Raw genomic sequence first — 20964 nt, 5'->3', positions numbered from 1 at the left:
AAATCTTGTTATGATATTTCATTAAAAGTTTTTTAGGAATAAAAATAAAGACTAAATTATTTAATCTGAATATATATATATATATATATATATATATATATATATATATGCTTCCAATATTAAAAATCACTTTGATTTGAAGAAGTGTATTTTTGGAATTGTCAGGATTATATAACATATTAGACTTTAGTGATGTTGACATATATATATATAAAATATTTTAATATAAATAGTTATTATTGACACTTTCTACTTGTATGATTTTATTAATATTTGTATATTTGTTGTAACAAAAATTTAAACCGTTAATCACAAAAATTTTAATGTGAGATCTTTCAATACAAATTTAAAAATTAAAATATTAAGATCTCAATAATTTTTCAATACAAATTTTGAAATTAACATATTTATATAGTATATAATTTAATTTAAACGATATTAATATATATATATATATATAATATGAATATTTATTAATGAGATTTCACATTCATACGATTTATTATTTGTATCTTGCTTGAACAAAAAAAATTTAAACCACTGATCACAAAATTTTCAATGTGAGACTTTTATTATTTTTAATAATTTATAGTCATTTAAAAAAAATTAAAATATAACATATAAGAAAAAATCGAAATATTTTCATTATATGTTTAATGTGATTGTTTAATTTCTTTCAATAATATAAAAATAAACAAAAAAAACAGAAAATACAAAAATCGTTATCAAATATGTATTATTCATAATCATTAATTATCATATATATGTTTATAATATTACGTAATTATGTAGCTTTTATTTAATAATAACAAAATATTAACTAGATATTAGGAATCAGCGTCTGGGTGGTGTAGTCGGTTATCACGCTAGTCTCACACACTAGAGGTCTCCTTTAACCGGGTCTCGTGGTCTGGTGGTAAAGGAACCTCGGCTGAGGTGCCCGCCATCACGACTTCGAGCCCCGGCCACAGCGGATTTAACATCCCTTCCGTTGGGGCGCTGGACCCCCTACGGGGGGATAGTTGGGAATGTGGCTGCCCAGATACCAGAGTTATCAAAAAAACTAGATATTAGGAAGCATATCCACATAATTTTGGACAATTGTATACACTTAAAAATTTGGAAAATATTTATACACTTGATAGAATATAGAAAAATAGTTATGCTCGATTGAACCAGATTTTTTTTTTTTTGTAAAACAAAATAATAAGTTGTGTAAAACAAAATAATAAGTTGCGCACCACATCGCCACCATAAACTCCCCTACATTAAATTTATGTATTGATAACAGGACTGATTGATAGCTTCCCTAAACTATACTACATGTTCATACCTCGTGATTAGATAAGAAATACAGAAAAGCTGTCATTAGTGATTATTTTATCATATTTTCTACTAACCTGCGAAGACTGCAGGCGGCCGAAGTCAACGCCTTGTTTTCAGGAGAAGTATACGGCAATGCACGCCGCTTAAGTTCCCAAAAAAAAAAACCCCTTAAAATGATGCACACTTAAGAGACCAAACAGCTCTCCACATCTCTAAAGAATACAAAATAAAAGCATAATTATTGGGGGTCTTTGCTCTTGGATCCTTAATACACATATATTTATATGTATATATTATATATGCGTATATAATTATGGGTTAAGGACTTTACGGAAACCAAATCGAAAGTTCTTTAATTAAGGAGTGATGAAACGCGTAGAAAGGTTAAACAAGAAGTGATGAAACACAACTTAACAAAAACAAAAGGTGATGAAACACATGTTAAGTTTAAAATAGTACTCCATGATTAAGAAAGTCAAAGTAACAAACAAATCTACCTATACATGATTGGTTCACACTTCACATGACAAACATGCACATTATTAAATTATATTTCTGACAATGCATTGAAGACGAAGATTCCCAAAAAAAATACATTACACTATAAAAGTAGAAAGATTTTATTAAAAGGTTCCAACAAATTAATCTCGAAATCTCCGGAGAAACAAGAAATGGATTCTGCGGAGAAGGGTTTGCTCGTCCACGGAGAAGAAGAAGAAGTCAACACGAAAGATGTGTTACTCCGGGAGATGGGTAGGCTCAGCTACATCGCAGGTCCAATGGTTGCCGTGAACTCGTCCATGTACTTTCTCCAAGTGATATCGATAATGATGGTTGGTCATCTCGGTGAGCTTTACCTATCAAGCACAGCCATAGCCGTTTCTTTCTGCAGCGTCACTGGCTTCAGCCTCGTCGTATGTTCTCTTTCTCCTATCCTCCATTCTTGAAGGTTCTTTGTCTTTCTTTAAATGATGATCTTTCTTTCACAGTTTGGTTTGGCTAGTGCGTTGGAGACTCTATGTGGTCAAGCCTATGGAGCTAAGCAGTTCGAGAAGCTCGGAGAACATACTTACACAGGGATGTTAGCTCTGTTCTTTGTTTGCATCCCTTTGTCTGTTCTGTGGAGCTTCATGGCTGAGATACTCTCTTTCATCGGACAAGATCCTGAGGTTTCTCAAGAAGCGGGGAAGTTTGCGACTTGGCTCATACCAGCTCTCTTTGGTTACGCGACAATGCAGCCTCTTGTTAAGTTTTTCCAAGCGCAGAGTTTGATTCTGCCGTTGATGATAAGCTCAGTCTCTGCTGTGTGTTGCCATGTTGTTCTCTGCTGGAGTTTGGTTTTCAAGTTCGGGCTTGGAAGCATCGGTGCAGCTATTGCCATCAGCGTTTCTTATTGGTTGAACGTGGTTGTGCTTGGATTGTACATGATGTTTTCTTCAACTTGTAGCGAGAGCCGTGGGAAGATCTCCATGAGTGTGTTTGAAGGAATGAGAGAGTTTTTTCAGTTTGGTATCCCATCTGCATCCATGATTTGGTATGATTATGAACATCCTATTTGCAACGAGTAGTGTGATTACATTTGAATGGACTTGAATCTGTTTGTTGTTTATGGTGGTTGAATCAGCCTGGAGTGGTGGTCATTTGAGTTTCTTGTCATGCTCTCTGGGATCTTACCGAACCCGAAGCTAGAAGCTTCTGTGCTCTCAGTGTGGTATGTTCCATATTTTCTTATTTTTTTGAAATAAAACAGTCATTTTGTTAGTCAAACTAGAGCTGGTATGGAAACTAGACCGGAATAGTATGTTCCTTGTCTTCTAAAAGACTCATGTTTTGGAATGAAATGTCATTTATGCAATCTTGCTTGCTTGCTTCCTTGTTGAACAGTCTATCAACAATCTTCACCTTGTACCAAATACCAGAGAGTCTAGGCGCCGCAGCAAGGTTCTTGCTCCTTATATACCCATCGATTTTTACAAAATGTAGATATCTATAAACCTAAGTCTCACTTCCTTTTGTTTTATTTGGTTGCTTGCAGTACAAGAGTTGCAAATGAGTTAGGAGCTGGAAGCCCGAAAAAAGCTCGAATGGCGGTGTACACAGTGATGGTCATGACAGGAGTAGAATCAGTACTAGTGGGTGCAACCGTCTTTGCTGCAAGAAACGTATTTGGCTACCTATTCAGCTCTGAAGCCGAAGTTGTGGATTATGTAAGATCAATAGCTCCTCTGGTTTCTTTATCAGTCATATTCGACGCCCTTCACGCAGTTCTTTCTGGTTAGACTCTGATCCTTAAAAGTCATTTAGTGAGTACTAAACATGTGCTGATAGGTGAGGCGATGAAACAGGTGTGGCAAGAGGATCAGGGAGGCAAGATATTGGAGCATATGTAAACCTTGCTGCGTACTATCTCTTTGGAATACCAACTGCTATTGTTTTAGGTTTTAAGTTTGACATGAGAGGAAAAGGACTCTGGATTGGTATTACAGTTGGGTCATTTGTGCAAGCCGTTCTGCTTGGTCTTATCGTCAGCCTCACCAACTGGAAACAACAGGTGAATGTCATGTCCTTCTTCATATGTTGTTTTCATTCTTTGAAGTAAGTGGAAGTGATTGTCTATGTTAACATCCAATGAATCATATGAACAGGCCAAAAAGGCGAGAGAGAGAGTGATGGGTGAGGAGTTTGAAGAGGAGAAAGATAATGAAGAAGAACGTGTAGAGCTGATCAGCTAATATCAAAAAGACTTTGAATCATTTAATGTTGTGTTGTTATTAGGTTTGAATGTGCACAACGAGTTTTGGCATCTTCTTTCTTGTGACAAATGATAAAATAAGAGGTTAATGATCGTTAATCAAATGACATTTGTGTAAAGTTGACTAAAACAAGAGAGTTGTTCTAAGTTCTAACCTGATGCATCTCCACAGACCGGATACAAATGGATTCTATCGGACCATGCATTCTTGTCTCTTGAATCAATCTCAGAAACGCATTTCCAGACAGCACTATTAGCCTTAAACCCACTTCCAAGCCCAATCTGCCATACTCTATCTCCTTTCTTCATTCTACCTTTAGCTTCCAAGTACTGCATCTCATACCACAAAGAAGACGAAGATGTGTTCCCATAACGGTACAACGTTGTCCTTGACGCTTCTCCATCTTCTTTCTCCAGCTTCAGATGCTTCTCCACGCCCTCTATTATCGCTCTTCCTCCAGCATGTATACAGAAATGCTCAAAAGCTTTCTTGAAGTTAGGTGTGTACACTTCCTTCTCCTTGTGATTTCTCCATTTTCTTTTGATGAATGAGATTATGTACTTGAGCTGCTCCGAGTAAGGTAACACCCTAGGGCCTAGCTCCACCACGTTGATCTTCAAGGCCTTTGATGCTACCTTCACAAGCTGCTTAGACAAAGCTACTCCCACTAGTCCTTCCTCATCAACCTCCTGCATCACACTCTCATATGATTCATCGTCTGATCCGAGATGAGTTCTGATAAGATGCTGGAGTTTATACTTGGCCTTGTCCTTGTCTCGCTCTCTGTTGGAGAGAAGAATCGCTGCTCCACCCATTCTGAAGATTGTGTTAGCGATGAGCATTGACTTGCACTTCCCTTTGTAACCATTTGGACTCACTGCTTCCATGCTCAACACTAACGCCAAAGAGCCACTATGGATCTTCATAAGGTCTTTGACCAGGTTTATCGATAGAAGTCCCGCGCTGCAGCCCATTCCACTCAAGCTGAAGCTCTTTACGTTGCTCCTCATGCCAAACTTGTTTATGATGATGGAGGTTATGGATGGAGAAGGACAAAACAGGCTGCAGTTAGAGACAAGGATGTCAATGCTCTTTGGATCTATCTTGTGCTTTGAGAAAAGGTCTTGGACAACAGTGAAGAGGATGTCATGAGTTTCTTCTCTAGCTGCTGAGAGAGAAGAGTGTGGTGGAATCTCATGGACTGTGACAGGGACGCACGCGTCATCTCCGATCCCTGACCGTTCTAGAATCTTCTGCTGGAGATCAAGGCATTCTCTGTCAAATATACCGGATAGGTTAAGATGCTCAATGAAATTGGCGATTGGAGATCGTAAGAAGTCTGGAGGTTGGTAACATGAGAAGTCAATGAGGTATATACATCTTGGTCTGAAGGAATGGTAAGCAAAGACTGCAACGAGGAGGCAGGCTGATATTACCAGGAGGTGGGGAAAGCTCATTAAGGTCTGGGAGATAAGGAGAACTTGATCGATGAAAGGAAAACTCGGTCCCATGTCGCCAGGTTGGTCTAAACTGGGGAAGAGAGATGGTGAAAACAGAAACTTGTTTTTGTGACAAATGTGGATTATAGGAACAGGGCACCTAAGTTTGTTGCATCACAGGGTAAGCATGTGAAGAGGGACTAAAACAAGGATGAAACTGAGTTCTCGTGACCAAACATTACGGGAAATGAACATTACGTGTCTGTTGAGAAGACTCTTGTCTCTGTTGCTAAGCTCAATCACTGTTTCTTTCTCTCTCACCAAAGGCACTGGGTGTTTCATATTAAATTATAGAAAACTGGGAAGATTGTTTCTACTTTCAACGTTTCTCCTTCTCAAAGCAGTGCATAAAACTTGACTCTTGAGAAGTGAGAATCTTGAGGAGAGGCGATGTCAGGGACTGCTCTGAGCAACAGTTGTTCACTGGAATGAAGATGGGAAGTTAGGCGGATTCAAGGTGTCGTCTCTGTTATTAGGAGACTTAACGGCACTTCCTCCTGATAACACTACTTGACACTTCTGTAAGTGTTGATGATTTCATTAGGGAAACTTGTATTCCAATTTTAGTTGAAGTTTTGTATCATAATAACATCAAAGTGTTGTTAGCACTATAAAACGTTTGCATTGTCATAAGATTACAAAGCTCACGAGTTTCAAATTGAATTATCAACCTCCACCCCCCTCCTATACTCGGCTAAAACTAGTAAAAGATGGATCTTACATTAACCACCAACATAACCTACCGAGCCTCTTCGACTGCTACGTTGGTGTAGGTACACTCGAAGCTCTCTTCCTCTGTTCCTTTCCCTCTACTCCTCGTCCATGATATCTTCCATGTCTTATACAAGCTAATCCTGCGTTTCACAACAATGGGGTTAAAGCGTCAAAGTCCGAGAATAAGGGTGTGTCATCATTTCATATGTATACCTCTCGGTTTGAACGCTTCTTTTAGCGAGCATGAGGGTAAGGAAGACAGGGACCATAGCAGCGCACACATGCTTTATAGAATGACCACTAATAATATGATGCGTCCAGCTATATATAGGCTTATCTGCAGCTTCTTCCACCTTGGCTAAGAGATAGAATCCTGAAACCCAATTGAAGCTAGAATAAGAACAGCTTTCAATCTGAAGAAGATATCAACTCAACAACAGTGAGTGAGTACACTAACCTGCAGCCCATAGCCAATAGGTGGAATGTGTATACATTGGAGGCAAGAGAATAGCCATAAGTGGAATGACAATGCAGGGAACAAACTGGACTAAAGCATATGGACGTAGATCATCGAAAAACCTGCAAATTACACCCTCACAAGTTACCATCTACAAGCGGTTCTTATCGAGACCCACTCAAAAGTTTAGGACTTGCCTCCAATAGAGAATGCTAACAAGGCCAACGAGAAGCAAAGGGACGATGGAGTAAGTGCCCTTGTGCTCATCAATCCTCTCGATCACAAATATAGCCATGATGGACGTGAAGGCAATAGTCATCTACTCCAAAAACAAAGCATACACCAGTGAGAGAGAGAGAGAGAGAGACAAAGAGAGACACAGAAGAGGAAAGAGCCATACAGGAAGGCGATCCCAGACGAGGCGAGCATCATCAGGGTGGAGATGGTAGTAAGAAGATCCGAAAGCAACAGCAGCCACACCGACGAAAAAGCAAGTCCATCCCAACTTCTCACCTCGCAAACTGTTTTCCATACACAGAAAGATTCAATTTTTGAAATCCGTTTTGTTCACTAGGAAGAAGAAGACGAAGTAGAGATTGACTGACCTGAATCTGAAGTAATCGTCTGGGTAAAAGCAGAGGACGAGGCCGATGAGGCCGATGATGAGGAAAGGGAAGTTGGAGATGACGTTGAGCGCATTCGGGATCCCTGAGATTGATGGATCGTAAGATAAAACCCTAGAAGAAGAAGATGATGATGAGAGAAAGAGGAGAAGTTACCAAAGAAGGTTCGTTGATCGGCGAAATCGTGATAGGCCTGAGATTGAGGGATGGTGGGAGTGACGATCATCAGAACCACGAAGATTACAATCGCTGCTCCCCATGAGTATATCGTCCTCTTCTTCATCGTCTTCTGATGAGAGATTCAGAGCGCTTGACTCTTCCTAATTTTGCTTCACTGACTTTTCTTTTCCGTTTTGAGGTAATTGCGATTGCTCAGAATTACACCAAAGGGTAATGTGGTAAATTACTTATGGATCCTAATTGTTCAATATGGTTTATCTAAATTTTCTGGTCTAGTTGTTAGGCACCTATAACCTTTCTTTGATGGTCGCACCAGCGTTTTCCTTTATTTGAAAGCTTAGCATGTGGATCTTATCCTAACACAGTTTCGAAATGGCCACAGTCAGTATATTTGTGTCTTGAATCTAATAACATTCTACTGCTGGTTTGGGGTTATCTTCTTGACTTCTATGTTCAAACTTGTTGATTGGCATGGATTTATCTTGTTTCAGGATCTCCCTAATTACGTTTCCCCAAGAGTGGTTGTGGTGTGAAATCCTGGTGTGGAAACGCCACAAAATCCGAAGGCTAGAACAATCGATCTTTGCAATAATCCCATGACAAAGGAACCGAAGCTTCAGGTAACTGATGGTTTGTACTAATCCAAATGCTCCATATAGACTAGAATGATTTAAGGATTTGTTAAATGTTGTGTTCTTCCACAGGGTGCTAGAAGAATAGTAACTGAGAATGGCCCGATCTTGCTCTCGAGGCACGAAAATTCACAACAAAAATCTTGGGTGAAGATATGGAACTCAACGAGCCTGTCGCTGCTGCGACAGAAAATCCTAAGTCCTAACCCTTCTCCTTCAAGAGACATCTCTGAAGATTCAGAACAAGATCTGGAATCTAAGGCAGAATTGTAAATGCAGGTTCCTCTAATTTCAAAAGAAGAGAAGAAAACTTTATTGCTAGGTAAGGTTTCTAGTTTTTGTTTTTTGAAGTACCAGTTTCAAAGACACATTTCAGCAAAACTGTCCTGGGAGAGTGAAGAATCAACTATAGTTTGCATTTTTGCAATGTTCTAAACTAGATAGGCTCAACATTTTGTGAAGTAGATCAACCTTGTGCAGAAGAATAATCTCAGTATAGTTATGATTAAGTTTCACTACTTTTGCAATTTGCAAATGATAATAAAATTCGACACTGTTATGATTAATAAGCATTTTTTGTCCGCAATATTCTGCTTGAAAACATACATACTATAACATTTAACAATGTTATACAGTCTAAATAACCTCAACTTGAAAATATTTTGGGAAACATCATCAATACACAGAAAATGTTTATGTAGACAGATATATATTAGGCATGGACAACCCATTTAATATAATTTCATACCAAAAACAAAACCCATTTAATATAATCTAATTTATTATGGGTTTATTGCTGAAATAGCCATTTTTCAGAGATAAATTAAGGTAACTAACACTGATTTTGACATAATTTAATGTCTGTTTTTTTGCTCACTTTTCAGCCGGTTATCTCCCTTTAAGTTACAAGTTACCAGTTACAATTGTTAAAATAGGTGACGTTGTGCTTTTCTGTCAAATATAATCACGTACATACATATACAAAGGTGAGACGCCAGCTATTTATCACGTATGATAGTTACATTATAAAGGAAAATAAGGGGATACTAAGTGTACACGTTTTACAACTTATGGAAACGTAACGGAGAAACCAATTTCTTAACAATGCAATTATATATGACGAAATAGAATAGGCGACGACGTAAAGGCTAAATAGCATGGAAATAAAATACATAAATGAATATGTGTTATAACCTATTAACTAATCACTAATCCTACAGAGGAATATGACCCTTAATCCAATATGAACCCATGTCACCGAAAGTGTGAAATTCCAGGCTGATGCATTCATAGTCTACCTAAAGCGCGTCGAATATAAACTCAACCGAAAATGTGAACTAGCAGGCTGATGAATTTTTATTCTATATGACCCGTGGAATAAGAAAATTTAAAATTGCCAACTACAAATGACAAAGCTAATTTTGTAGACATAAACGTATGTTGATATGGATATGGCTTTATGAAGCTGGTAATTTTGGCCCCAAATGTCAACACAAGTCGACTATAATTCAAACACTCTCAAGTAATCACTATACCCAAACATGGAAATATAAACCCTAAACCCAAATATAAACCATAAATTCAAATAGAATGGAACAAAATAAATAATATAATATGAAAGTTCAAGAGTGTTCTATTCCATACCAAAATAGTATATAACACCAACCCCATACAACCCCTCAATAATTAACCATATAGCAACTCCACCATAAACTCCTAAATACTTAAATTTAAACTATAATCACTAAATCCTAAACTATAATATAAACCCTAAACTCAAATATAAACATTCAACCTAAATAGAATGGAACTAAATAAATAGCATAATACATATTGATGAAATTATGAAATGTTTATGATATCATGGAAGAAGTTAATGCTAACCTCAACCTTACCCCTTTCACCAACAAAATACTATACCATAAACCTTAATCATTAAACTCTAAACCCAAATATAACTCATAAACCCAAATATTAAAAATATGTAAAATAATTAATTTCCTTAAATCATAGACCTAACCCCCAATCTCACCCACCCTCTAAATTCTAAACCTTAAACTTTATTTACTAAACCCTAAATTCAAATATAAACCTTAAACCCAAACAACAAATGTAGATGTGGTTAACAAAATTTGTGTGAAGTTTACACTTATGTGGATCGGGTTAACGAAGTGATAAAATTGAGTTTTAAATTCTTAGTTTTGATCAATACGCATAAACTAAGATTCATAGCAATAATACAACAATAAAACATAACTTATGCTTATGCACTGTACAATCATATTTCTATTATATGTTCTGCGTATATAATAGAATACAACAAATAATAAAGATTATATACTCCATTTCACATGAATGGTCTTTCCATTTTACGTACACACGATATATTTCACTTATATACACATTGCATCATTACATATAAATGAAAATATATTCATCAGCTGGCTCAAATCCCGAATAATCTACTTGACAGCCTAAATCTTCCATTTGTAACCTGAGAAACAAGAGAAAGATAAATGTGTTAGGATTCATATAACAAGGTAAATGTAAAATAAATTATATAGTATAACAATAATATGGAATGGAAACTCTGTAAGACGTAACGATATGCATAGCTCACGATCTTAAACCATACATGAGAATAAGAAACCTATCAACTAATCATGAAACCCTACACGGAAATATGACACTTAATTCAATGTCAATCCCAATCTTGCAATGACGAACTCAATATTCCGAAACTGACCCCTCTCCAATCATCACTAAACCCTACACGGAAATGTAAACCCTAATACCCGTATAAAAATAAGTAAATATAAATACAAGTATGAATTCAGAATCTAAAGAAGGTGATATAAAACGTTCGAATTGATTTCATTCAAAATCAAATGGAATATAAACGTCTATATTTTATTCTATTCCAAGTCAAATGGAATATACCTAACGGATATCATATCATTTCTAGACGGTGAAACCCGTATGTAACGCAAATGCTATTCTATATCGAAACAATATTACTACACCATTTACTATGCATATGAGATAAAAACACAAGTGGAATAGTTGATTTGGACACAGACAAATAGAATGTGAAGATAATCTAAGGAAAAACACGGAGAACTTACAGGAGTTTCAAAGATCTGAGAAGAATCGAATTCGTGAAGTTGAAGAAGAAGGTTGTGTTACTAACCGCCGGTGAAACACTAACGCGGAAGACGATTGACAAAGGAATACGAAGAAGATGTAAAAGCTTTCGATTGCATGCGGATGCGAGGCGTTGGAGGAAATCGGCGTCGGTGACCTTTCGACTTCGAGAAAGTTACCAAATGAAGTATAAAAGAGGAGATGTGAGGTAGGGGAAGACACAGTTTTACTTTTGTACACAATTAATAATTAATAATTTTAATTTTATTTTTGCAGGTTGCGCCGGTTATACGAATAGGTATTACAGTATTAATGTATATATTTAACGGCGTGTATCGGATTGTTAGGTTAAATGATTAGCGTGTGAATTACAGTTTTTTTCATGGTTATAGGGTCCAATTTCCCATTTATTATTTGGATCCGCGGACTATCCATTCTATCATAATTTTATTTGGGATTAGGTATATTTGGACATAATTTTTGAAAAAAAGGAAAAGAAAAGGGAAAATGGTCAAATGGGTTGACACCTCTAGTCAAGATCCACTGATTGATATTGTAATTAATCAAAAAGTAAATCGCCTCGAACCGGTTAACAACTCGATCCACTTTTACATCCTACTCGCACTAATCAGCGCGTGCAATCACACAGATATCTCATGCGAAGATCGTTTTAGACGAAGCATCCTGTAATCACACGCGCTAAAAGAATCGAGTGGTGGAAGAACGTGGGGGTGCTATCACTGTTCCAAACCGGAGATCAAAAAGATGTGTCGCTGAGAATCGTTGACTGGAGGATACGTCTCTTCTTCTACGTCTCTATTTCCGATACGTCTCCCTAACCCTAATCCTAATCCTAATCTCTCTCTTTCAAAAAAAAAAAAACGATGAAGCGACTAAGATCCAGCAGCGATCTCGATTCATACACCGATAATCACACCAACGTCGACGGAGATCCTCCATTCAACTCCTCCGACCGCCCTATCTCCGCCTCCTCCCACCGCTGGGGTCGCAGAGGGCCCTTATCCCCTTCTCGATACGACCGCGACCGCGGCGACGATCCCGCCGCTGGATTCTCGAGGTCCTTATCCCGAAGGCGATCTAATCTCGACTTCGACGGTGGTAGTAGAAATCGAAGGATTAAAGATCCGGATGTGCGATTCGGCAGAGAAGACAGGCTTCTCCATCGATCTGAGAGCGCTTCTTCGAGGAGGGCGTTTCCGAAGGGGTTTCGCTCCGAGAGAGAGAGGCCCAACAGGGAAGCTAGCGTGTCGTCTTCGTGGAGGAGGTTTGGTGGTCCTGGGAATGATTTTGGGAGAGATAGGAGAGGTCATTGGGATGGCGAGAGGGAGAGGGAGAGGGAGAGGGAGAGGAGTGTTAAGTCTCCTTCTTGGTCGAGAGACTCGAGTAACGAGCAGGTGAGAGTGAAGGTGGATTCGAGGAATTCGAGGTCTAGATCTAAGTCTTTAGCTTCTCCGACGTGGTCTAAAGACTCTGGGAGTGAGCAGTCTAAGAGTGTTGGGAAGAAAAGCGAGGAGGTGCATGGGGGTAAGAGTGGTAGCGAGATGGAGGAAGGAGAGCTGGAGCCTGAGCCTGAGCCACAGTCTCAACCAGAGACCGTATCTAGGGATACTCAAGACCCTTCCTGCGCTACTGGTGATCAAAACAGTGAAAGGATTGGTAGCAGCTTCCAGGAAATGAAGAAAAACGCTGACTTTGATGATGATAGGGAAATGAAAACGGCTGAGAGTACGATGGGTAAGGAAAGTGTTGAGAAAGGGGATAATGTGGCTGAGCATGCGACAGAGAGCATGCATACTTCTCAAAACAATGTGAATGATAGCTCTACAGCTTTGGCTAGTGAACATGAGGTTAGCGATGACAGAAACACTGCTGTTGTCAATGAGGTTACAGATGTGGTCGATGATAAAGAAGAGGGATACCAGGAGGAGCATGAAGTGAAGTTGGAAGAAAGTCTTTATCCTGCTGTTGTTCCTGAACAGTCTCAGGCAGAGGAGCTTAATCGAGTGAATTGTAGTGATGGTGACGCCAACGCAGCAGAAGTTGAATCCCCAAAACGTGTTGAGGAAAATGCTCTAGGGAATACACCGTTTGTATCAGATAGCAAAAATTTGGATGTCCCGTTCGATGATTTACATGAAAATGCTGTCTTTTCTGAAAGAAAGCCTGAGGATCTTACTGACAGGGATAGAGATGAAGATGACAACTTCGGTGGACCAAGTACCAGAGGATTCGAACTGTTTTCCAGGTCTCCCGTCAGAAAAACAAATAAAACTGAGCAGTCAGGTGTCAATAAGTCAAAGGATGAGAAGTTGTTGGAGCCACTGGATCTTTCACTTAGCCTACCAGATGTGCTGTTACCAGTTGGTGGTCAGGATACTAATCAGCCTATGGGTTCACCAGTCCGTTCTGGAAGTGTTCGTTCTATGACAGACACGTTTCGTACTGATTCCGAAGGCTTCACCATGTCTATGTCTTTTTCAGGTTCACGTTCGTTTAATCACAACCCAAGCTGTTCGTTGAATCACAACATTGGAGATAATGAGCAGTCAGTTCATAGCCGGCCTATATTTCAGGGTATAGATTGGCAGGCCCTGTCTCATAATGACCCAAGGTACAACGAGACTACAGTCTATCAGAAACTGATGGAGAATGGAAATGGTTCAGTTCCTCCTCAGTCAATGAAAGGTATTTTAATTCCGGGTCAAGCTGATGAAGAGCATCTTAGATTGACCGATGGGAGCTCAAAGGCTGTAGATAGGGTTGAGAAACAGTTCAGTTTCCAGAAAACTGTTGATGTTAGATCAGCTGGCTCTCTCGAAAATGGTTCTAAGCTCCATGCTGAGAAGAAAAAAGCCATGGACTTTTTTGGTGGCAGCATCTCCGGGATAAGTGGCATTAACGCTGGCGGGGATGAATCTTTTGAGATTGTAATGAGATACATTCTCTCCGATTCGATGCATGTGATGACCAAGAGGTTTCAAGAGATGACCACGCGATACATAGCTAGCTTGAAGGAATACATCCGGCAGATGATGATGAACAAGGATAAGAATGCACGGCTTGGTGTTTTGCAAGATGCTCTGCAGAACAGGACTGATATTACATTGGAACTGCTTACAAAATCGCATCGTGCTCAGTTGGAGATCTTGGTCTCTCTGAAAACTGGACGTTCTGATTTCCTTGAGCTGGACGACAGTATCTCCTCTGCCCACTTAGCTGAGATCTACATGAACATGAGATGTAAAAACCTTTCGTGCAGGGTTTTGGTGCCTGTGGATGAATGTGATTGCAAGGTTTGTTCAAGCAAGGATGGGTTTTGTAGTGCTTGCATGTGTCTTTTGTGCTCAAACTTTGATATGGCATCCAACACCTGTAGCTGGGTTGGGTGTGATGTGTGTCTTCACTGGTGTCACACAGAATGTGGGATACGAGAATCTTACATCCGGAATGGGATCAGCGCTTCTGGTGGCCGAGGAACGACCGAGATGCAGTTCCACTGTGTCGCCTGTAACCATCCCTCGGAGATGTTTGGCTTTGTAAAAGAAGTGTTTCTGAATTTTGCCAGGGAATGGAAATCTGAGCGGTTTTGCAAGGAACTGGAATATGTCAGTAAGATATTTTCATCAAGCAAAGACTTTAGAGGGAAACAGCTTAGACAAGCTGTTGATGCTATGTTAGCAAGTTTGACAAGTAAATTGATAGACCTTCCTGAAGCATGCAATAAGATATTGGGTTTCATTTCAGGTGTGCATAACTGTCTTTATCTGTTTTTTTTTTAATTACTTAAAAAATTGTCATTGCTGATCATCATCACTTTGCTTGGTAATGGCAGACTGTGATTCCTCCACACCTGGCGAAGCTTGTGCGCCGTTGAGATACGAGCAGCCAAAACCAAGGCACGAGAGGGGAAGCCCTAGTCAGGACACGGCATGGCTGAGATCGGTGTGCTCAGAGAAACCGCATCACCAGCCGAAAAGATCAGCAAGTATAGTTGATGGATTCCACATAGAGAGACAAGGCGAAATATTTGGAGTGGAGACGGGTTCGAAAAGGGAAATCCCAACGGAACCTCGTTTTGAAGAACTAGAGAGCATAGTGAGAATGAAGCAAGCAGAGGCAGCGATGTTCCAAGGGAGGGCGGATGATGCAAGAAGAGAAGCAGAGGGGCTGAAGCGAATAGCGATAGCGAAGAAGGAGAAGATAGAAGAAGAGTACAAGAGGAGAATGGGGAAGCTGAGTGTGGAGGAGGTAGAGGAGAGGAAGAGGAGGAAGCTGGAGGAGTTGGTGGCGATGGAGAGAGGGCAGAGAGAGTTTTACGAGATGAAGATGAGAATGGAGGAAGAGATGAGAGGGCTTCTCACCAAAATGGAAGTGACTAAGCGTACTTTGGCCCTGTAATATTTATAGTTATTTGTAGCAGTAGTAATGATATGTAATCTACACTCAAAAGTGGCACAGCTTAATGTATATTCTGATTTTAAGGGTCACTGTTTCTTATTGTAGAAAAAGATTAACACCAACAAGTACGTACTTGTATCAGTATTTTTTTTTACTTCTCCTTCAGGAGGAGATTGAAGATTTGATGCAAAAGGTGATGAGTGGCCTTTCGAGACAGCCAGCTGTTGTAAGTTGTTAAAACGCAATCCAGATCTCTGTGTATGTTCACCTCCATTGTGGTGAGAATCTCTTTGTAGGTTGAGAACTTGAGATGGAGCAAAAGGCAAAGGCTATCCATGAGGATATATAACAAAACATGTGAGCATCTCTGAAATCCAATAATATACTTCCTTTCGTAAGGCAGATAAAGAACTGGTTGCACAGCCGTTGTTTTTGGTGCTGCATCTCATATTTCTTGTGTGAATGCTTTAAAAGAACAGTGTATGGCAAGGCAGCTTATCATTCTGCAGAAACACATCAACTGTGCTATTGAAAAAGGATGAGAAACAGAGTATCCTTTAGATTCTATTATCTTAGCGCATTTATCATTTCATTGAACTATTCTTTTGCTGTAGAAATGTCCACCAAATTCCCACTGAATACTTCTTTTGGTGTCAAAATGTATTTTCATTTTCAGCCAGTTGTGTTTCTTTTGCAACACTTTCTTCTCGCTATTATCTAGTGATTTAGGAATAGGGGAAAGAATCATGTGATTTGTTTGCCATTGATAGTGGTCTTGACAGGTAACTAGCATGTGCTGTTATATAACTTGGTTACACGACTCGAAATCTCATGTCAGGTAACTACTAGCACTGGTTTTTCTCTCTATTGCAACCGTTCTAGTGACTGTCCGTTGCATGTATTAGATACAGGAGTTGCTCAAGAAATGCAGTCCTAGGAAGTACAAATATCAAATGTAGTTAAAAATGATTCTCTTGTTTGGTAGATGTATATGATAAGTACAAAGCCCTATAGATATTAGTTTTTAATCAAAACCTCTCTGTATCTCATGAATAACCTAAGTGCCAGTTCAGCCCTTTAACAGGTAAAGACTGCTCACATTTCTTGACCTTGGTTCTTTTAAGATAATCCTATGCTCATTATTTTTCTTGATCTTTATCTGAAGAAGGCGAATACACGCGTCATGGTCTTGTCTCTTGCATATGCAATTCTAGCTTCTTCTTATGAATTTTCAAACATGATGCAACCTTATTTACTCGTTTACATGCAAGCAGCCGAAATGAAAAAGAGGCCGTTACAAAAATTGAAACAGAGAATCCGGAAGATAACTCCTATGTGTCACATGCTCCATGTGTTTCCTTAGAACCTTTATATAACAACCTTTCCATAAACACATTTCTAAATTCAAAAGAACAGAAGCGAGAAAAAAAAATGATGAGAGGATATGCGTTTATTATAGTTGCAGTGGTGGCGTCTGTTATAATACAGCAGCCTGAGTTGGTGAACGGACAAGCTAGAGTTCCTGCCATGTTTGTGCTCGGAGACTCGCTGGTCGATGTTGGGAACAACAACTTTCTAGTAGCATCCATAGCTAGAGCCAATTACTTCCCTTATGGTATAGACTTGAACTTACGTCCTACTGGCAGGTTTAGTAACGGCATGAACTTCATTGACTTGCTTGGTAAGGCTTTATACACTTTTAACAAAAGTCTCTGTCAAACAATCAGTTTTGTCTTACTGAAAAAAACTGTTCTGTAAAACAGCTCAGTTGTTAGGAATCTCATCGCCTCCTCCCTTTGCGGATCCAACCACATCAGGCAACAGAATCCTTGGAGGAGTTAACTTTGCATCTGCAGCTGCTGGCATCCTTGATGAATCAGGCCAAAACTATGTAACTTCTGAGCTTTCTCTGTGTCATACACTTTTAAATTGGTGTATAGTGTTTATTGACAAGAGGGTGGTGATGGCTTTAATGTGCAGGGAGATAGATTCACCATGAACCGGCAAGTGTTGAACCTAGGGACGACCCTAAGCCAGTTAAGAACAATGATGAGTCCCCAAAACTTAACGGATTACTTGGCAAGATCGCTTGTGATTCTCGTTTTTGGAAGCAATGACTATATCAACAACTACCTTATGCCTAGTCTCTACTCCTCCAGCCTCAGATACAGACCGCCTGAGTTCGCTAACTTACTTCTCAGTCAATACGCTAGACAACTTCTTGTATATTAACATCAAATCTTTATAATAGTATTATTATCCTTCAATGAATCTTCTAATAACCATTTTGAATCCATGTGTGCAGACTCTATACAGCCTAGGTCTAAGGAAAATATACATAACTGGAGTAGCGCCACTAGGCTGTATACCAAACCAAAGAGCCACAAGCGTTGGACCACCCGGGAGATGCGTTGACGCAGTGAACGAGATACTAGGAACATTTAACCAAGGGATAAAATCAATTGTCGACCAGCTGAACCAAAGGTTACCTGGAGCCATCTATGTATACGGCAACACATATGGCGCCTTTGGTGACATGTTAAACAACCCAGCTGCTTTTGGTATAGTCTAGATTACATGGCTCCTAAAATGAGTTTCTTCTATGCTTATCAAACGATGTTTATATATATGTGTGGTACAGGATTCAGTGTAGTGGACAGGGCTTGTTGTGGGGTTGGGAGGAACCAAGGACAAATCACATGTTTGCCGATGCAGAACCCTTGTCCTAACAGGTCACAGTATCTGTTTTGGGATGCATTTCATCCTACTCAGACTGCTCTCTCTGTTCTGGCTAGACGAGCTTTCTATGGACCACCTATCGACGCATATCCTGTCAATATCCAACAGATGACTCTCCTTCACTAGTTTTTTATGTGTTTGGTTTTCGGTTTTTAAAGTTTGTATGTTATGATACTTGAACTTGTGTATAAAGCTGAAACAAAAATGTTTTTTATCGTATAATAACATGTGATAATGAAAATGAGCAGAGCCCCAAACTATAAAGCTAGTTTCAAGACAGAGCATATCATGTTTTGATGCACAAAGATATCATATGAGGATTTTGCAAGCTGCATAAGGTCTGAACAAGGATCTTGTATCCATTCTGTCTATAATTTTCTAGATCAACAAGTACTCCCAAGACTTTCTAAAAGATATAATATATGTTGCTGCTTATCAAGAGATAGTATGTAAGATAGTTAACTCTTTCAAAGTAAATCTAAAGCTGCTGTTATGCGTTAGCATGACGTGTATCCTTCAAAACGCTTTCTGCAACTGTTTACCCATTTTAGTCTTGATTCTTTCTAAGCCTGAGTGTATTGGAATCGTACAATTCTCAGTAGCCATTGCTGCAAACTTAAATAAAACTGGTTTAAGTCGCAACCTTGAAAAATATACGCAGCATGAGCTTCTTTACATATAAGTCTTTCGAGGCTCATCGCATAAACCGATTTCAAATCCAAAGGGCATCAGTAGATACAAAACTTGCCTTCCCATAAGTTTTACCTTCAACGACTATTGCTACTAAGGCAGTGGGAACACCCAAAATATAGTTTGTTCACATGGTTAAAAAAAAGCATGATTTCACAAAGCATCCTCGTGATAGAGATGAAGCCCCAATCCAAGTCTGGCACAGGCACGGCGAAACGCCATTGCTTCAGCCTTTTGCACAGGATCACCATAGCCTTTGTCATTTACAGAAGTGGTGCCTGTTGATTCCCTGTAAATCTTCACAACACAAAAAACAATTGTCAACTTTAGCAGCAAATGATTCCAGCTAAAAATGAAAAAAAAAAAAACACACAAGACAGTGAGTAAGAAACCAAAACTCCCTAACACGGAGTTGGGCTTTCTCAACAATCCTCTCTAAGTCTGAGCTGTGTTGGCTTTAAGGGTTTAGGGTTTAGTACTAAAGGCTTATCAGTAAACAATAAGCTAAAAGAAGAGGGGGCATACCTCAGCATCAGTGCCGTAGAGAGTGACACGATAAGCAACAGTGACGGTGTTACCATCGGGAGAGTAAGTAACACTCCGAACTTCACCTGACCATTCAGGAGCATGCAGGTTCATAATCCGATTCACAGTATGCCTGACCAATCATCACAACATATGAGTAAGTACCAACACACTCTCTCTCTCTCTCTCTCAGAAAAGAGAAGAAGACTAAAACACAAACCAAGGAATGTATTTCATGGAGAAGCCATCTTCGACGCGGGTCTTGATGGCGGAATCTGGAACCTTTTTGTTGAGCTCCTTGAGGATCTTGGCGAGAGGTCTCCCGATTCCTGATGTTGGTACGTCGTTCTCTGCTTCTGAGCAGAATCCGCGACATCTCTTCGCCGTTTCCCACGACCAAGTCCTTGGAAGAAGAGTAGCAGCTGCTCCGCTCCTCAACGTCGATGTAGCCGCCTTGAGGCGTAACCCTAGACTCGCCGCCATTTCTTTCGCCGGAGAAAGTGCTCTGCTTTAGGGTTTTAGATGTCTTGTGAAACGGCGTCGTTGCAAGGGTGGTTTAGATGTCTTGTCCCGCCGACTCTTTTATACTATTGATTTAGAATTTATTTCGAAGTCCAACTGGTTTAAACGCAGCGGCTGCGGGTGAGGGAGATTGCGGATACGGATAGTTGCGGTTTCAAGAGTTATTAAACGGTTTGTATGACAGACACAATGTTTGAAAATTGTTACGTTTGCGGAATATTTGTGACTGGTTGATTATAAGATATTGCAGTGGTTTAATGATAAATTATCTATATTAACATATTATAACATTATAAAAATATAAAAAAGTACTTTTGTAATAAAATATAATAATTATCAATATAATATGATTAATAAAAATATTATGTTTATTTATAAAAAATTTAAATTAGTTGAAAGTTATAATTTTAATAAAATTTGTTTCGAAGATGTATATTAAAACTTTTTAAAAAATATTTTATTTCGTTTTATATATGTGTATATCTTTATGTATGTGTTTATATTAATGCTTAAAAATTCTAATAAATAGTTAGTTTAAAGTTTTTATAAAAAAAATTATGATATTGTTTGTGAATTTTAATTAATATATAAAATATGTATATATTTTTATTTATAATATTTCCAAATTTTAAAATATTTTTAAAAATAATTTTATATTTATCTTTTCACCCGCAACCGCAAATGATAGGTGGAACCAGCTTTTGATTTTAAGAAGTTCGGAGCGGTTTAGAGCAATTTGTA

General features: G+C 38.9%; 6 protein-coding genes and 1 long non-coding RNA gene across 8 annotated transcripts; 4 read left to right on the top strand and 3 right to left on the bottom strand.

The window, feature by feature from the left end:
* Positions 1 to 1881: 1881 nt before the first annotated feature.
* On the top strand, positions 1882 to 4182 carry LOC106399885 (protein DETOXIFICATION 14). The gene is made up of 7 exons (XM_013840326.3): positions 1882 to 2240; positions 2316 to 2860; positions 2951 to 3037; positions 3211 to 3267; positions 3362 to 3600; positions 3672 to 3877; positions 3972 to 4182. Exons 1-7 carry the CDS (start codon positions 1998 to 2000, stop codon positions 4056 to 4058), a joined length of 1464 nt encoding a protein of 487 aa, XP_013695780.1. The 5' UTR covers positions 1882 to 1997; the 3' UTR covers positions 4059 to 4182.
* LOC106399886 (3-ketoacyl-CoA synthase 7) lies at positions 4077 to 5797 on the bottom strand. The gene has a single exon (XM_013840327.3). It carries the CDS (start codon positions 5588 to 5590, stop codon positions 4229 to 4231), a length of 1362 nt encoding a protein of 453 aa, XP_013695781.1. The 5' UTR covers positions 5591 to 5797; the 3' UTR covers positions 4077 to 4228.
* A 347-nt stretch (positions 5798 to 6144) lies between these two features.
* On the bottom strand, positions 6145 to 7716 carry LOC106397157. Its single transcript, XM_013837726.3, has 7 exons — positions 7529 to 7716; positions 7355 to 7457; positions 7150 to 7270; positions 6947 to 7068; positions 6750 to 6871; positions 6506 to 6665; positions 6145 to 6432 (listed from the first exon to the last, which is right to left on the bottom strand). Exons 1-7 carry the CDS (start codon positions 7653 to 7655, stop codon positions 6318 to 6320), a joined length of 870 nt encoding a protein of 289 aa, XP_013693180.2. The 5' UTR covers positions 7656 to 7716; the 3' UTR covers positions 6145 to 6317.
* LOC106397158 lies at positions 7613 to 8750 on the top strand. 2 transcript variants are annotated; one of them, XR_007324719.1, is made up of 3 exons: positions 7613 to 7730; positions 8044 to 8172; positions 8257 to 8750. It is a non-coding gene; the product is annotated as an uncharacterized LOC106397158 (long non-coding RNA). The 2 variants fall into 2 exon arrangements; XR_007324721.1 differs by lacking the exon at positions 7613 to 7730 and adding an exon at positions 7742 to 7933.
* A 3350-nt stretch (positions 8751 to 12100) lies between these two features.
* Positions 12101 to 15846, top strand: LOC106400638 (protein OBERON 4). The gene is made up of 2 exons (XM_048760104.1): positions 12101 to 15093; positions 15182 to 15846. Exons 1-2 carry the CDS (start codon positions 12213 to 12215, stop codon positions 15745 to 15747), a joined length of 3447 nt encoding a protein of 1148 aa, XP_048616061.1. The 5' UTR covers positions 12101 to 12212; the 3' UTR covers positions 15748 to 15846.
* A 247-nt stretch (positions 15847 to 16093) lies between these two features.
* Positions 16094 to 18727, top strand: LOC106400636 (GDSL esterase/lipase At1g71250). The gene is made up of 5 exons (XM_013840995.3): positions 16094 to 17428; positions 17511 to 17638; positions 17728 to 17970; positions 18053 to 18308; positions 18389 to 18727. The coding sequence occupies exons 1-5, from the start codon at positions 17179 to 17181 to the stop codon at positions 18610 to 18612; spliced, it is 1101 nt and encodes a 366-aa protein (XP_013696449.1). The 5' UTR covers positions 16094 to 17178; the 3' UTR covers positions 18613 to 18727.
* Positions 18728 to 19102: 375 nt separating this feature from the next.
* On the bottom strand, positions 19103 to 20272 carry BNACNNG17030D (DNA repair RAD52-like protein 1, mitochondrial). Its single transcript, XM_013840996.3, has 3 exons — positions 19922 to 20272; positions 19702 to 19834; positions 19103 to 19473 (listed from the first exon to the last, which is right to left on the bottom strand). The coding sequence occupies exons 1-3, from the start codon at positions 20182 to 20184 to the stop codon at positions 19330 to 19332; spliced, it is 540 nt and encodes a 179-aa protein (XP_013696450.1). The 5' UTR covers positions 20185 to 20272; the 3' UTR covers positions 19103 to 19329.
* Positions 20273 to 20964: the final 692 nt, after the last annotated feature.

Source organism: Brassica napus, chromosome C6 (assembly GCF_020379485.1).
Source record: "Brassica napus cultivar Da-Ae chromosome C6, Da-Ae, whole genome shotgun sequence".
Lineage (NCBI taxonomy): Eukaryota > Viridiplantae > Streptophyta > Magnoliopsida > Brassicales > Brassicaceae > Brassica > Brassica napus.
The sequence above is the reverse complement of the archived record's forward strand: the minus strand, read 5'-3'. Positions and strand labels throughout refer to the sequence as shown.

Bases quoted from the DNA above. Each gene is read 5' to 3' on its own strand.
- LOC106397157 (XM_013837726.3), bottom strand. From the start codon at position 7,655: ATGAAGAAGAGGACGATATACTCATGGGGAGCAGCGATTGTAATCTTC. The intron at 7,271-7,354 runs GTCAGTCAATCT...TATGGAAAACAG, and splicing joins GACGATTACTTCAGATTCAG to TTTGCGAGGTGAGAAGTTGG. The intron at 7,069-7,149 runs GTATGGCTCTTT...TTTTTGGAGTAG, and splicing joins TCGTCTGGGATCGCCTTCCT to ATGACTATTGCCTTCACGTC.
- BNACNNG17030D (XM_013840996.3), bottom strand. From the start codon at position 20,184: ATGGCGGCGAGTCTAGGGTTACGCCTCAAGGCGGCTACATCGACGTTG. The intron at 19,835-19,921 runs GTTTGTGTTTTA...ATGATTGGTCAG, and splicing joins TCCATGAAATACATTCCTTG to GCATACTGTGAATCGGATTA. The intron at 19,474-19,701 runs GTATGCCCCCTC...TGTGTTGTGAAG, and splicing joins TCTACGGCACTGATGCTGAG to ATTTACAGGGAATCAACAGG.
- LOC106400638 (XM_048760104.1), top strand. From the start codon at position 12,213: ATGAAGCGACTAAGATCCAGCAGCGATCTCGATTCATACACCGATAAT. The intron at 15,094-15,181 runs GTGTGCATAACT...TGGTAATGGCAG, and splicing joins GATATTGGGTTTCATTTCAG to ACTGTGATTCCTCCACACCT.
- LOC106399886 (XM_013840327.3), bottom strand. From the start codon at position 5,590: ATGGGACCGAGTTTTCCTTTCATCGATCAAGTTCTCCTTATCTCCCAG.
- LOC106400636 (XM_013840995.3), top strand. From the start codon at position 17,179: ATGATGAGAGGATATGCGTTTATTATAGTTGCAGTGGTGGCGTCTGTT. The intron at 17,429-17,510 runs GTAAGGCTTTAT...TCTGTAAAACAG, and splicing joins GAACTTCATTGACTTGCTTG to CTCAGTTGTTAGGAATCTCA. The intron at 17,639-17,727 runs GTAACTTCTGAG...TTTAATGTGCAG, and splicing joins ATGAATCAGGCCAAAACTAT to GGAGATAGATTCACCATGAA.
- LOC106399885 (XM_013840326.3), top strand. From the start codon at position 1,998: ATGGATTCTGCGGAGAAGGGTTTGCTCGTCCACGGAGAAGAAGAAGAA. The intron at 3,268-3,361 runs GTTCTTGCTCCT...GGTTGCTTGCAG, and splicing joins AGTCTAGGCGCCGCAGCAAG to TACAAGAGTTGCAAATGAGT. The intron at 3,601-3,671 runs GTTAGACTCTGA...GCGATGAAACAG, and splicing joins CCTTCACGCAGTTCTTTCTG to GTGTGGCAAGAGGATCAGGG.